The sequence below is a fragment of the Alternaria metachromatica genome (assembly GCF_023757995.1).
Source record: "Alternaria metachromatica strain BMP 0045 chromosome Unknown scaffold_32, whole genome shotgun sequence".
Lineage (NCBI taxonomy): Eukaryota > Fungi > Ascomycota > Dothideomycetes > Pleosporales > Pleosporaceae > Alternaria > Alternaria metachromatica.
Window position 1 is genome coordinate 273,746 of NW_026055523.1, and position 14,124 is coordinate 287,869.

Sequence of the window (14,124 nt, forward strand, 5' to 3'; positions counted from 1 at the left end):
GGCGCGAGAGGATCGGTGTTGAGGTCATGGATTTCATTTGTCCTTTGCGGTATGTAGCAACACTCAATTGATGCCAGTGAGCGACAAGAAAAGCCCATCACATTCTCCGATCGAACGGTACACGATGTGCACCCAAGACGCGTTGGTGCATATCGCATAGCTACGTCCTCTGGTTCGACAGAGGCGAAGCGCAATGCTCAAACGCGCATAGCACGTGTGCATGTGTGTTGAATTGATGCTCAGACACGCGCTGTGGTGTTTGCGGATTCGGCTTGCGCGACAATCACGAGTATCTCGATTCCGAGTTTGGTCACACAAATGTATACTCCCGTCTCTCAAACCACACATGCCGCGAAGGAAGCTGTATGCTTGCAAGGCAACCACAGGGTATACCAATGTCAGCATAACATTTATCCCATTAAACATTCAATCCTTCTTCATCTCCAAACTATCACAATCTATCATTACCATCACATCACTCCACAACTACCCTTCGTCAACATGTTTGGATCTCCGTTCAGCCGCGACTACTCTCGCCGCACCCCCATGCCCTCTGCATACGTCTACCCAAGCTATCCAGCCCCAAACCAGTCTGCTTACCACACGCAACATACATACGACGCACCTCGCCAGCACCGCCAGACGCCGCGTCAACATCCCCAACCACAGTACCGCTCCCCTCAACCCCGACAAGGCCGTTTTTCCAGACGCCCCTCACACTACTCCGACATCTCCCCCAGCCCCTCCGAACATGACACCCCAGACGAGATACGCCCATACTACATGATGCCATCCGGCGACCCCCACGCAAACATTCCACCCCAGTTTCGCCAAAGGAGAAACCAAGACCAACCTCCTCCTTCCCCCTCCCCGCCACCCCCCTCAACAAACACAACCTCATTATTCCGCCCTTTCCATGCCAAAGTCACGCCCAGGGCGGCGCAGAAATTGGGTAAAGATGAGATACTCATCTTACCGCCCTTGCTTACGCGTCTGCGTGTGCAGATGAGAAGTAGGGATGGGACTGAAACCTTGCGTGTGAATGTAGCAGGAGATATGCCGCTTCGCGATGTTGTCAAGCAGATTTTGCCGGAGTCCAATTGGAGTGACGGGACTATGGTGTATGTCAAGATGAGGGGCGCGTGGCTGGAAGCCGGGTGCGTTCTTGTTAGTCAGATTATGGAGCAAGGAAGGTTTGTGCTGAATGAGAGGGGAGAGGTGGATGTTAAGATTGAGATTGGGGGTGGTGGTAGACAGAGGGTACGAGATGTGCAACAACAAGACTTTGTTTCCAGTTGAAATGACCTTGGATGTAAAAAGAACAACACGCAATGATTAAGAACAACTCGAAATTATGAAAGGTAGTTGAACAAAATGCTCGTACATCCATTCGCTCCACATACTCCACCACCCCAGCCGGACCGCAGGATCCGCACTGCTTCGATCCGAAAACGCCAAACATCGTTCTAAGATTCTGAATAGTATGGGTAAGATGCTCCAAGGCATGAGAGGTACAAAAAGGTTGACCTTGAGAAAGAGAACCTCCCTAAGGACCCAAAGGCGAAGTTAAAAAAAGGGACATTCGTTCGTATACAATACAATGCGACAATGCCATGGAGAAACACAGGAACGAGAGTCATTTGCCTTCATGCCCGTTGTTGTCGTTGAAAAATTTGGCCTGCGACTATACTCCTATGACTTCAGGCTGTCCTGCATGCTGCGGCTGCTAGCGCTGAGCGGGATGTTGGTTGTAGGAAGGACGGTCTTGGGCTTGCTGTTTTGGCGGACCTTGGCGAGGGCGTAGACGAGGCCACTGACGAAACCGACGAAGATGGCGGAGCAGCTGCCGAAGGTGACCGGCGCATCGAAGAATACGAGACCGCTGAGCGCGATGGGCAGCTTGTTCAGAGCACCGACCATGGAGTAGGTTGTCGAAGAGGTGACACGGACGGCCCAGGCGGATGTGTAGGAGATGAAGACTGTGGAAAGACCGGAGATGATCATGACCATGATGACGGTGTTGCGCTGTTCGACGGGGAAGTTCTTTGCGACGTTGGCGGAGGACCAGTCTTCGACGAGGATGGAGGCGACGAGCAGGATTGGGATGGTGAGGAGGTTGTTGTAGTACATGGCTGTTCGAAATTAGCAATTGCTCCATTTGGTTTCGGTGTTGGATAAACTTACTGTCAAAGTCCTTGAAGTTGGTAAGCTTGATGCGCTTGCGCATGCACAGAACGTAGGTTGCCGAGCAAAAGCAGTTGAACATCATCCAGAGGTATCCGGCGTGCAGAGTCGACATGGCCTCAGTGGTCTTCTCTGCAGCGTGACCCATGCTCGACAAGGCGTGCTGGATGTCTGCCCAGGCCGCAATGACGGAACTGAGAACCATCAGTCCGAAAGAGAAGAGCGCCATTGGTGTAACTGCACCGCCGAACCAGAGCACCTCTCCGTATGCGATCAGGATGATGGTCAAGTTCTTGAAGATGGTGTAGACGGGAATCGAAAGGTACTTGAGCGCCCAGGTACTGGTGTAGATCATGCCGATGAGGAGGACGGAGATGGGGAACCCTGGCGATGTTAGCATTTTTCCGTATGGTCGATGGTAGATTGGACCTACACTTCTTTGCCTCGTCGCTGTTGAAGTCGCGGTAGTTGATGATACCAAGGGCTTTACATATCGAAATGGCTGCGACACAGACGACAGACTGCGATGCGTTAGAAGGGCGGTCTGCTGCTTGGGGGAATCGTCATACCTGTACGCAGAGTAGGAAAAAGTTGAGGTTGAAATCGACGCCAGAAAGGACGTATTTGTTCGTTACGGTCATCATAATGGAAGATCCACAGTATGCCAGAACCGCAGCAATTGGGTTCTCTGTGATGGCTACACCTCCCGCGCGGCTTGAGCCCGCTGATCGAGTAGGGGGCGACGCCGCGCGGAACTCCTTGCCGGAGGGCATATCGACCCTGTAGTCGTCGCTCTTCTTGTCGTCGGACATGGTGGTGGAGAGGGGGGTCTATACGCTCGCGTGTGGAGAGTTGTGGTATGCGGCAGCGAGACGGGGATGTCCGGGGAGAGGACAGGTGTGTGGCGGCGTATGTGCGACGTGGAAGGAGGGGCGGTCGAGTGAAGAAGAAAAGACAGGAGTGTGGGACCAGAAGGAAGGAGACGGGCGTCGCAAGAGAGATGCGCAGGGACGCGAAGTGGGTGGGTCTCAGCGCTGCCTCATCCCTGGCCTGGAGTTGCTCTGCTGTTGGTAGTGGTAATTTCACTCGCCGCTAGGCCGCCTTTGAATACGAGCAACTTCCAGTCAGCACCACCCTGCCGCCTTTACGAGCTGTGTTCTATTTTTCACTGCTAGCCCTCACTGCAGCGCGTAGCGTAAGCTCTAGACGGTCAGGCCAATTCACGCACGCTACCGAGCAGCGTATGTAAACGCGCGTTGTTCGTTCCGGCAGCCTATCGCCACGTGACTTTCCTTATCGAGTCCTGTACTCTTTCCCCTGATCCTTCGACAAGCGACCCCAGACAAAACCAGAAAAATGTCCGCCTTAGATCCCAAAGTCGCCTCCCTCGTTGATCGTGCTGCGCGCGACGACGACTCAGACGAAGATGCGCTTATTGCGTCTCTGGAAGACGAGGAGGAATTAGATGCCTTCCGCGAGCAACGACTCCAGCAATTACATCACGAGTATGACAAGGCGCGGCGGCTGAAAGAGAACGAGCATGGCAGATACACGGAGATCAAGGATGAGAAGGCGTTGATGGATATCACCACAAGCACGCAATTGTGTGTTGTTCACTTTTTCAAGCCCGACTTCAACCGGTGTCGTATCATGGACACACATCTCGAGGTAAGAACGAACACTGCTACAAAAGGCATTGTCTAACAACGATCCAGTCACTTGCATTATCTCACTACGAGGCCCGTTTCCTCAAGATCAATGTGGAGAACTGCCCTTTCCTAGTCACACGCCTAGGAGTCCAAGTTCTGCCCTGCGTCATTGCTTTCATCGATGGTATCGGAGCTGACCGCATTATTGGCTTTGAGGGACTCGGTCACACTGAGCAAAGCTTCACCACTCGCGATCTGGAGGCGCGTTTGATTCGTGCAAACGTTCTTGCGAGAAACAAGGTCAACGAAGAGGATGAGAGGCGGAGATTGCAGAACGCCAGGGCTCAGCAGCAAGAAGACGAGGATCTGGACTGGGACTGATAATCTCCACATGTCAGCTCGGCTGAAGTGTAAGCGACATCGAATGCCTGAAAGAGGCATTGAGCTGAGACGACGGGGAGGCGCGTGGAAGCACGAAGATTGTATGTATGCTTGCAAAGCTGCAATAATCTAGCAGTGCAGCAGGCGCGTCGTCAATTGCTTGAAACGCTCAACATGCAAACAAACTACTTGGAAGAGAAGGGTTGCGTTCAAACTAACTGCGCATGTCCAGCTAGCACGAGAATCAAAACGATGCGAGACATTATTCGTTCGATTAATCAGATTGATAGCGCAAGGAGCATTTGTTCGCTTTCTGGCGCGATGTGTTGTTGATCTGTTGCGAAAAGGCGTGCTGTACTATGCCTCTCTTCTTTTTCCAACACAAGCTGCAGCAATCTTAGACGAACCTACATACACAAACAGCACTACGAGTATGATTTATCATCAGCAGCTACCTCTACAGTCTCCATGCTTTGGGCGGTTGTGGTGAATGTCGCGCTCAGGCGGTCGAGGTTACCCCCGCTGGGTGGCTGGGTAATCCCGATGACGCCATTCGCCACGTGCTTTTGGGCATGTCAAATTATTTCCTTCATACCCAACGGCAAAGTCAACCTCCACAACACGTCGCTGTGATACCTTACTCGCGAAACCTACAACCAAAAGATACTACATACTGCAAAATGAAGGCATACTGGTTCGACAACCTCCCTGTAAGTGTTCGATTTGCAGTCTCCACATCCACATGACCTAACCTCCACAGGGCGACCAACGCCAGCCCCATGACTCCGGCCGCTCAGTCGACCCAGACTACCTAGAAAAGCTCGGTGTCATCTACCACAGCGTACCGGAAGTCTCGGGCGTGGAACCAATTGCTACATCGCGCAACTACAAGAACCGGGATGAGATCATCGTCAGCCCGGAGAAGATGGGCGACATCTACGAAGAAAAGGTCAAGTCATTCTTCTCCGAGCACCTACACGAAGATGAGGAGATCCGGTACATCCTTGATGGCGCGGGCTACTTTGATGTCAGGAGCGAGGGCGATGACTGGGTGAGGATTTGGCTGGAGAAGGGCGATTTGATTATCTTGCCGCCGGGGATTTACCATCGGTTCACTACTGATGAGCAGAACGTAAGTGAATTGGGAAAATGGAAGTCACGGGAGTAGAGAGTGCTAACATGCGTTTTCAGTACATTAAGGCTATGCGACTGTTCAAGGAGGACCCGAAGTGGACGCCGCTAAACAGGGGAAAGGAGACGGACGAGAACCAGTACCGGAAGCAGTACCTGACAGAGTATCTGAAGGCTAAGCAGGGAGTCACAGCTTAGAATTCCGCCGCCTGCGAGTCCGCTCTTTATTCTCCGGTATTGACAAAATGATATCTAGTCTTTCTTTTCTTGGCTGTTCAGCGACGGCCTGGTGAGCGCTTACTTTTGCATCAAGTCTATTGAACCCCGCCAGTTCCTCTGTCACTTCGATTCTGCCTCTGTGTCTCTGTCCAATCATCACGACAGCTCTCCGATCGATGACAATAGCATTGTTTCACCAAGTGCTACCAATTGCTACAGCGACGCGCGACCACCAGAAGTGAAGGTGAAACCGAGTCACGCCGTCAATATAGCTTGACTCTACAATGGTATTGTCTTAATGCGCAGGGCCCCTGCTCGTGTACACAGGGTCACTTTCACGCCTCTTCACGTTCTTATTGTTGTACGCTGCGCAGCTCCAGTCGTTTTCAGCCGCGCCATGTACACCACCCAGCTTAGCCTGTACATCATCCACTTTCCAACATCTCCCAACCCAACTATCTGACACATCGTAAACTACATACCCGCTACAACACACGTCGTCTCGCCAAGATGCCAAAGACATCTAATGGTCAGCACTTGTACATCACAGGCTTGAAGAATATTCAAGAGCTAGTGCACGACTCTGAGTCTGAGGATGAACAACGTATCGTTCGGAAGACCCGTCCCAAGACCTCGTTCGGAGATATCATGGCTCAGGCTAAGACCTCTCGCGATATGGTCACGGAAGACAGGAAGAGGGCAAACACAGCAGAAGAGAAGAGATCAGAAGGATCAGATGCACGAGCGGATACTCCAAGGTCACGGGTGCAGGCCAGTATGCCTGGTGCAATCGGGTCGAGCCGTGCTCAGAAGGCCTCACGAGAGAACGACCAGTACCACCCGGAGGACCCTCTCATCAAGCGCCATCCATTCGCAGTCAAGGAACCCTACCATCTGCAATCCAAACGGGACCAGTACTCTTCCGTGCCATTGTGTCAACACTTGGAGTTATTTCTAGACTGGAACATGAACGACCCCGACAATCGAAAAGGCTCATGGATTCTCAACATTGAAAAATACGAGGAGCCCTCACCTTGGGCAGAGCATCAACATTGCGCTGGCGTAGATGTTACTAAGATGGCTGATGCCTTGGCGATGAGGATAATCAAGAAATTCACTCGGCTAGACAATGAGCGAGTGAGCCGAGACTTCGACCGCGGGATATCGTGTCGACGACCTCCGGCGAAGCAACGCTTGACACGAGAACTATGCAACATGTACTCTCAGATCCACCGTGGCAAGGAGAGCAAGCTTGTCGATGAGAAAGAAGCGCTTCGCGAGAGCTTCAATGCGGCCGAGCGGCGCAAAGAGCTGGCTGGGGAAGCGCTGCTGCGAGCTCAGAAGTCAGGCCAAAGCAGCGGCACGACAAAGCCTGTTAACAACGATGTATCAAACGGTCACGCCAAGTCATCTTCAGCTTCAGTTCCAGGCTCATCTCCTTCTATAAAGAAGCGTAAGACACCGAAGCAGATTGCAGAAGAGAAGGTAGCTCGGAACCGGAAGCGCAAGGGGTTGAGCGAGATTGCTAGGATTCGCGCTGAGCCTGTCGACCGTTTCAAACCAACTACGGTAGATGAACGAAACGCCCGATTGGCCGGTGTTGCTCAGCAGGTTCGACCTGAACGCGCGACGGAGACAAAGAAGAGCCCATCTGTGACCAAGCCCAAGTCGAAGTCGAAGAAGTCCGCGGTCGCCATCGATCCTGATAAAGATGCCGAGACCATCTCTCGTCGCCGCGTGACGAAGAAGACCACACTTCCACCAGCCCCGATGTTCTCCGACTCTGAGAATGAACACCGTGAAGAAGAAATCGTCACGAAGCGCAACGCGACCACGAAATCAGGATCTCAACATATGAGCAAACCAGAGCGCGCTCTCCTCAAAGGCATCGCGGAGGCAGAGCAAGAAGAACGCGAAGGGTACGCCCAGGATGAACCCGAACCATTACTCACATCTGAAGAGAAAGAAGCCGCATTCCGGGCTGAAATTGAGGCAATTGGACTGGCACAGCTCGCTGCTCAGAAGCGGAAGTTGGGTGAAATGGAGGATGATGCACCGTCTCATGTCTTGCCTTCTTCACGACTGATTAAGAAGGCGAAGAAGAATAGTGTTGCGAGAGAAGTCGTATAGGCTGAGGAAGGAGAATACGATGGATTGGATGATCTGTTCGAGGAGTAAGAACGTAAAGGCTGCTGGATACCGGGGGTTTATTCGCACTTGAGGCTTCAAGTAGAATGGGATAGTTTGCGACGAAACGTGTCGCTTCTAGAGTGGCATGTCATTGTACGCCGTAGCTATCTGATAGTCATATGAGGCAGCAATTAACCCATGCAGACACCTTCGTAGTTATCTAGCCGATCTACACCATCGTCTTATCCGTGACATCACATCAACATAGCCTTCGCATTCCTTCTGCCCCTCAATCGCCCCCGTTCAACCCCCCTGGATACATATCCACCAATACCCTTACTTCTTCCATGAACCTGATCTCTCGTTAGCTTCAGTCACATCAGTCCAGCCTAGTTCCTCCCCACTCATCCATCGACATACCTTATTCTATTCCCAGGATCCTCAGGAAAAAGCGCACAATCGTGTAGACAACTTCTTCTACAGACATCAGTACCAATGCCTCCGGAATCTTCTCATAGTATAGGAAACAGGTGGAAAAGGACGCACAAGTGATACAACATTATCCTCGCCTCAAAGTCGTCTTCTGGATGGGTAGCAGGACCATACTGTAGGTAAGCATTCCGCTGTTCCTTATTGAGAGTCCTGAGATCATCTGTGGTGTACGAGATCAGCCTCGTTTCCAGTACACCTAGGTAGTCAAGGCTTATCGCGCCATCTCCGCCCTTGGAATGGACCATCTTACATTCTGCATGGCCCCAAAAACAACCCGGGTCGAAAACCACCAGTTCTCCACCTTCTCCAACCCCAACATTACCCACCCACAGATCCCCATGGCAAAGTGAGGGCTTGACCTTCCGCCCATCCATCTCCATCGGCCGCAATAGTCTAGGTATAACCTTCTCAAACAGCGGCAGCAGTAACTCGTCCATCTCACGCGACCGCGGACCGCCTGCTTTCTCGTCGTGCTCTAGCATCGTCTTCATGTTGCGCGTGAAGTACTCTTCCCAGGTGGAGGTCCAGATATTGTCTTGGGCTAAGTGGCCGTTGTGTGTTGGGGCGTGGTAGCCGAAGTAAGTTCCTTGAGGGCGTTGGTTGGCGGTGAGGTCTTTGAACCTTTTCGCGCTTTTGGTGTGGAAGGTGGCGAGGCGGTGGACTAGAGTGGATATGTTGGAGATGGTGGGAGGGCGCATGGCGAGGAAGGATTGGATGTAGAAATAGTACTGCGCCTCTTCGTTCGTGTCGTCGTTGTCATCGCCGTCTTGATCACCATCTTCCTCTTCTCCCAGAACTCCCCAACCCAAACCCTTAACACAGAATCCCGGCATTACCCTCTCGATTTGCGCCGCAGACTCACACTCTCCCCTGACCATACTCATCCCATTCCGTCCTCTTACTATCTTGACGAAGTACCTCCCACCCCGTCTCTCTGCTTCTTGTTCACCTTCATCTCTTTCCTCATCCTCCTCATCTGAATCTCCACCACCCTCATGCTGAGCCTCAGCATTGTCATCCCTGGCGCCATTGCTACCTTGTCGAAGACAAGTAAAAATCGTGTCTATGCGGAAACAAATCGTCCAGTTACTCGTTCCGTGGGGCGTGATCCTGACTATTCGTGTGTCTGAGGGAAGGACTGGGTGTTTGAATTAGAATTAAGTAAATGTGTTGTGACTGCTGTTGGAAATGCCTCAAGGCCCGCGAGCTAGGTAGGTAATGACTGTGGTGACGAAAACGACTAACGTACGACCGCGGAGTGTCGTGGACTTAGCTAGGAGGGTTTCTAGCTTAGGTCGCTTGGATGCCGTTACCCCAAGGGATGTAGACATCTTGGCGGGAGGGGGAAAATAGTATAAGGAGACTAGGCGGTCACTAGTAAGAAAAAGTAATAACCTAGATATTTTCGTGGAGGAAGGAAGGAGCGAGGCGACTGCAGTCAAACTTAGAATCATATCCACGCTCGTTTCGTTGACTCACATGCTGGTCGCAATAGACATTGCTGTTCGCCATGCGAACAAAGCAGAGAGAGGCCGTGTCACGAGGCACAGTAAACACCCCGCCCTGTCTAAATTAGCAAACGGTATCGTCATTCTCCCATGTCAGCAGCGAAGTCGACCTACTGTACCATAAACCAAGGAACCAAGTTCCGGGTACAAACTTCATGTCCATACGCCCCCGCTGCATAATCCACCAGCACAGCCAAGTCCCAAGTGCACACCTGACTTGTAGCTTGCAGATAAAACCAGCGCGCTCTGTTCCGAGTACATCTTCCTAGCATACCCCTAATACACTCTCCTTTCCATCATCGTGAGAACACGTTTCACTGACCCTCCTCGGAAAGAAACATGATCCCAAACGCGCATCCAAAACTTCCACCCAGAATAGTAATATCGGAAACAACCGGCTAGGGTTACAAAAACTTCCCGGAAAGTCGAAGCGGAAAGAGGGGAGAGGGCGCGGGAAGAAGCAAACAGCTACTAAGTGGATATGAATACCCGAGTCATAGTTGCAGACGGGAAGAAGCAAATATGCCCCAAGTGGGTTGATTGTCAGAATGCTAGTTCGAGTTCGAAAGAAAAGCGGGCAAGCGGGGGCAGAAGGGAAAAACACCGAAAGAAGCATAGAGAGTTAGCTAGGTGTGAAGGGAAAAGGAAATATGGTAAACAGATGCGTGTCGTGGGTCGTTGTTACAGAAACCGCATACTAAGACGCGTAGCTGGTAGTAGTAGTGGTAGTAGTCAATGACGATGTTTGCTGCGAATAGAAGAAATCGGATGACATTGTTGTTACATATCCACATCATGCGCGTACGAAGCAGCATCCGCTAAACTTGTACATTCGAGAAAATCAAGAAAGAAGAAGCTTAAAATTTGCATTGTTGTCAATCAATCGGGGGGACCAAGCCAGAGAACAGAGAACACCCGCGCCTTTGACTCGTCAGGACACGAAGAAAGGATGGGGGATGGGGAGGAAATGCTGATGAATACGCCTGCCCCGACTTGCACACATAAAACCACCTTTGAACCTTTACACAACCAGAAAGAAGTCGATGGAAAAAAGAAGTCATCTTCTGAAAAGGCTGCCTGAATGATTAATGTTCCCATGCTGCACCCCTTTCCCAACCTCCCAACAAAGATTCCTACGCCGTTGCTTACTCCATAAACGTGTATATTGGTTCTGTCCCTTAGGTATCCAGCCGTTTCTTTCTGTCTCGCTCGCTCTCTTTCTAAAAAAGTAGTAGATTCATCAATGGTGGGAAGAAGCGTTGTTATTGTGATGGTGATGGTGGTGGTAGAAGGGCAAATGATTACGCCTCGATTCCTATATCTCGACGGTCTTGAGGTCTTCCGCCTCGGTGGCAGTGACGGGGCTCTTCAGCGACGAGCGCGCGGGAGCGGCCGGGGCTGCGGCGGGGGCAGCTGGTTTCGTGTCCTTATTCTCCTTGTCATCTTTGACCTCCTTGTTCTCCTTGTCGCTGCTGAGACTATCGCGCGGTGTGGGCAGGCGGGCGGCAGGGAACTCGTCGCTTGGTCGCGGGGTGTCCATGGAGATGAGGTTCTCCTGGGGAGTCGCGGTCTTGGAGTCGAGGTTGGTGTGCACGCGGATGGGTGCTGGGTTCTCTTCTGCGACGCGGGCTAGCGGGCTGGAGAGCTTGCCTCGTGGGCTGACGCCCTTGGGCGGTTTAGATAGGCGGTGGGGGCTTCGGCCGCGGTCTTCGGGGCCCATTACAGGGCTGTGGTAGGGGCTGCTCGCAGTGCTACTGGGGACGACCATACCCGGCGCATTGGGGTTGACGCGCAGACCGCTGTTCGGGCGTCTCTTGGGCGGCCGGCGGCCGTGCTTCTGGTCACACCGCCAGCGGAGGACTTCTAGGTATGGCGGCTCTACGTTCTGGCGCTTGAAAGCTAGCAGCTTCAGCTCGCCCGTCTCCTCGTCCATGGATACGTCTTTCGAGGCAAAGTCATCTGCGACCATGGCCAACAGAGCGCCCCATGAGCGCGCGACAACGTATTTGGTGTCGTAGTCGCGGCCGAAAATGATGATCTGGCCCCATTGGCCGTTGGGACCAGGGGCAAGATCAACAGCGAGGTAGTTGCCTCCCCAGTCGCGAGCGAGAGGGATCCATGCGGGATGGGCGTATGCCTTTTGTACGGCGCCCTGAGGCTGTGAGTCCTGGCGCGCGAGGAGGTCCTGTCGCCAGAGCGGGTTGCCTGTGCTCTGGACTGTGGCAACGGGGGGAGCGGTCGAGGAGCCAGCAAAGGCCTTTACTGGGATCTGCGGTGTGCGGTAGTCGACCTTTGTGGTGAGGTACTCCTCGGCGACCTTCCGCCAGTTCTTCCACTCCATGACAATCTCCTCGCAGTCGAGCAGCATGAGACCGAAGAGGACACCGGTCGGGAGTCCGCCACGCTCCTGGCCGTCGTGGACCTGCAGCGACTCGCGAATGTCCATGGGCAGGGTCGCGTCGAGCTCGTGCTCCAGCTCGTTGACGTCGTTGGATGTGCAGCCCTCGCACATGTTGTCGAAGAGCTCCTGGTAGTGGTCCTCGACCCAGCGGTCGATGCGCCGCCACGAGTGGCTGACAGGCGGCGGCGGGGGCAGGCCCTCGTTGAAGTCCTGCATGGGGATCTGGCCGTTGGCGCCCTGGGGGAACGAGTCCGAGTCCATGGTGGCCTGGCGGCTGAGGGAGCCGCGCATGCCGGGCGAGTAGGGGGAGCTGGGGGACATGGGGCCCTTGGGCGAGCCGATGAAGCCATTGCTCGTCGCGAGCTCGTCGTGCTGGTAGGGCGAGTGCAGGTCGGTGCGGGACTCGGCGCCGCTGGCCGTGATGGAGGTGAGGGCGGCGTGGCGGCTCTGGGGGATGGGGATGTGCCGGCCGGTGCGGTAGGGCGAGTCGTGCGAGGCGTGGCGGTCGTACGACGTCATCGTGTGCCAGAAGTCCTTCAAGGACGCCGTGATTCTGCGCTGCTGTTAGCCAGGTGCTGCCAGGTGCTGCGCGGGGGAGCGGCGCCAGCAAGTCCGGGGGCTCGTACTGTTGTGCCATGGCGGTGGTGGTGGGCGAGGGAGCGCGGAACAGCGAAAAGAGCGTGAGGGTGCGCTCTGCGCTGGCGGGCTGTGAGTGTTCCGGGGCTCAGCGAGTGTCGGGCGGCTTGGAGCGCTGGGGGGATTGAAGTAACTTGAGCTGCGTCGGCGTGGCAGGAGCTTGAATTGGAATCGAGAAAACGGATTGCAGGTGACGTTAAGGGGTGCCGACACGCCAAGACAAAGCTCGACCGGGATGGCCCTGGACCGATTGACGAGCGTTGAATGCGCACACTGGCCCACTGCTTCAGGACAGGTATCGGAGCACGCCAGACAACAGACGGGTGAATGACTACAGGAGTAGTCGTGGTGCGGTCGTGAGGACGTGGTTGTGTTGTTGTTATGGTTCGTCGCCTGCATAACAAAGCCCTGCAACCACTCAACGCCGCCGCTCCCTCCTCTCCTCACCCTCTCCACCCTCCCCTCTCCGTAGCCAACTTGAATTACCCCCGGCTTTGCGGTCATTAGGTTATTAATAGCGCTTAACACCCCTAGGTATCGCCGTTGCCACCCAGTATCACCACCACCAGACATCACTTCCTTTTACACAACCAACAGCTTGCCGTGGCCAATTCACTCCCTCCCCTAACCCCCATGCGGCCCATTTTGGCCGCCTCACGTCGGCGCCGTTCGTCCAACCGTGGGCCTGTTTCAGACTTGGGCGGCGTCGTGCGCGCCAACTAGAGGCTTTGCCGGGTGGCTTCGCTTGCTTAGCTTGTTATCGCTCCCTTCCCCGTTAGGAGGTGCAGCTTGCATCTCTGGCGTCGTCCAGGCGGTGTAAAACGAAACAGAGCCACTTTTATGCTCTCGCCGTGTCTTGGGAAAAACAATCCCAATGTCCGACACTTCTGCCGCACCTATGCTCAAACGCGCCAGCTCGGTCAAACGCTTCGGCCACGTACAACAAGCAATTTCTAGCAAGTTCCAAAGCTGTAGATAAGGCTGACCGGCGTGGCTTGATGCGCGCCTTGCTATTGCGTCTTCACTCACCAGCTACCGAATCCTTCGACGCAGATAATGCGCTCCCCCCGCTAAGATCTCCAATTTCCGCCATAATCTCCCAAAGGGTCCAGCTAATGTCGGTCCATGATGCGGTCAGCAGCGTTCATGACGTAGACCGATAGTCGGCAAGCACGTATTGCACATGTAAGATTGACGGCCATGCACTGTGTCGAGCGAATGCGAGTGATCAAGTGTAGCCTTGGATTGCGTTTCAGATTAACATGCCGGCGAATTCCGCTACACTGTGATATGTAGCCCTGATTGCGTCGCAGCCTTAGCATCCGTCATGTACTACCAGAGCCCGTCCTTGAACTTTGTACCCCGCCAAGTACCTTCTCCTCCACTAGTAAAG

At 53.7% G+C, this 14,124-nt stretch overlaps 5 protein-coding genes across 5 annotated transcripts; 3 read left to right on the top strand and 2 right to left on the bottom strand.

Annotated features, from left to right (window-relative positions):
* Positions 1-1,692: 1,692 nt before the first annotated feature.
* VRG4 (GDP-mannose transporter into the lumen of the Golgi) lies at positions 1,693-2,996 on the bottom strand (the record flags this gene model as incomplete). Its single annotated transcript, XM_049336303.1, has 4 exons — positions 1,693-2,132; positions 2,185-2,568; positions 2,618-2,705; positions 2,754-2,996. The coding sequence occupies 4 exons, from the start codon at positions 2,994-2,996 to the stop codon at positions 1,693-1,695; spliced, it is 1,155 nt and encodes a 384-aa protein (XP_049184627.1).
* A 544-nt stretch (positions 2,997-3,540) lies between these two features.
* J4E83_009417 (uncharacterized protein) lies at positions 3,541-4,214 on the top strand (the record flags this gene model as incomplete). Its single annotated transcript, XM_049336304.1, has 2 exons — positions 3,541-3,852; positions 3,900-4,214. The coding sequence occupies 2 exons, from the start codon at positions 3,541-3,543 to the stop codon at positions 4,212-4,214; spliced, it is 627 nt and encodes a 208-aa protein (XP_049184628.1).
* Positions 4,215-4,894: 680 nt separating this feature from the next.
* On the top strand, positions 4,895-5,543 carry ADI1 (1,2-dihydroxy-3-keto-5-methylthiopentene dioxygenase; the record flags this gene model as incomplete). Its single annotated transcript, XM_049336305.1, has 3 exons — positions 4,895-4,924; positions 4,975-5,346; positions 5,406-5,543. The coding sequence occupies 3 exons, from the start codon at positions 4,895-4,897 to the stop codon at positions 5,541-5,543; spliced, it is 540 nt and encodes a 179-aa protein (XP_049184629.1).
* A 531-nt stretch (positions 5,544-6,074) lies between these two features.
* On the top strand, positions 6,075-7,694 carry J4E83_009419 (uncharacterized protein; the record flags this gene model as incomplete). The annotated part of the gene is made up of 1 exon (XM_049336306.1): positions 6,075-7,694. One exon carries the CDS (start codon positions 6,075-6,077, stop codon positions 7,692-7,694), a length of 1,620 nt encoding a protein of 539 aa, XP_049184630.1.
* Positions 7,695-11,009: 3,315 nt separating this feature from the next.
* J4E83_009420 (uncharacterized protein) lies at positions 11,010-12,732 on the bottom strand (the record flags this gene model as incomplete). Its single annotated transcript, XM_049336307.1, has 2 exons — positions 11,010-12,648; positions 12,722-12,732. 2 exons carry the CDS (start codon positions 12,730-12,732, stop codon positions 11,010-11,012), a joined length of 1,650 nt encoding a protein of 549 aa, XP_049184631.1.
* Positions 12,733-14,124: the final 1,392 nt, after the last annotated feature.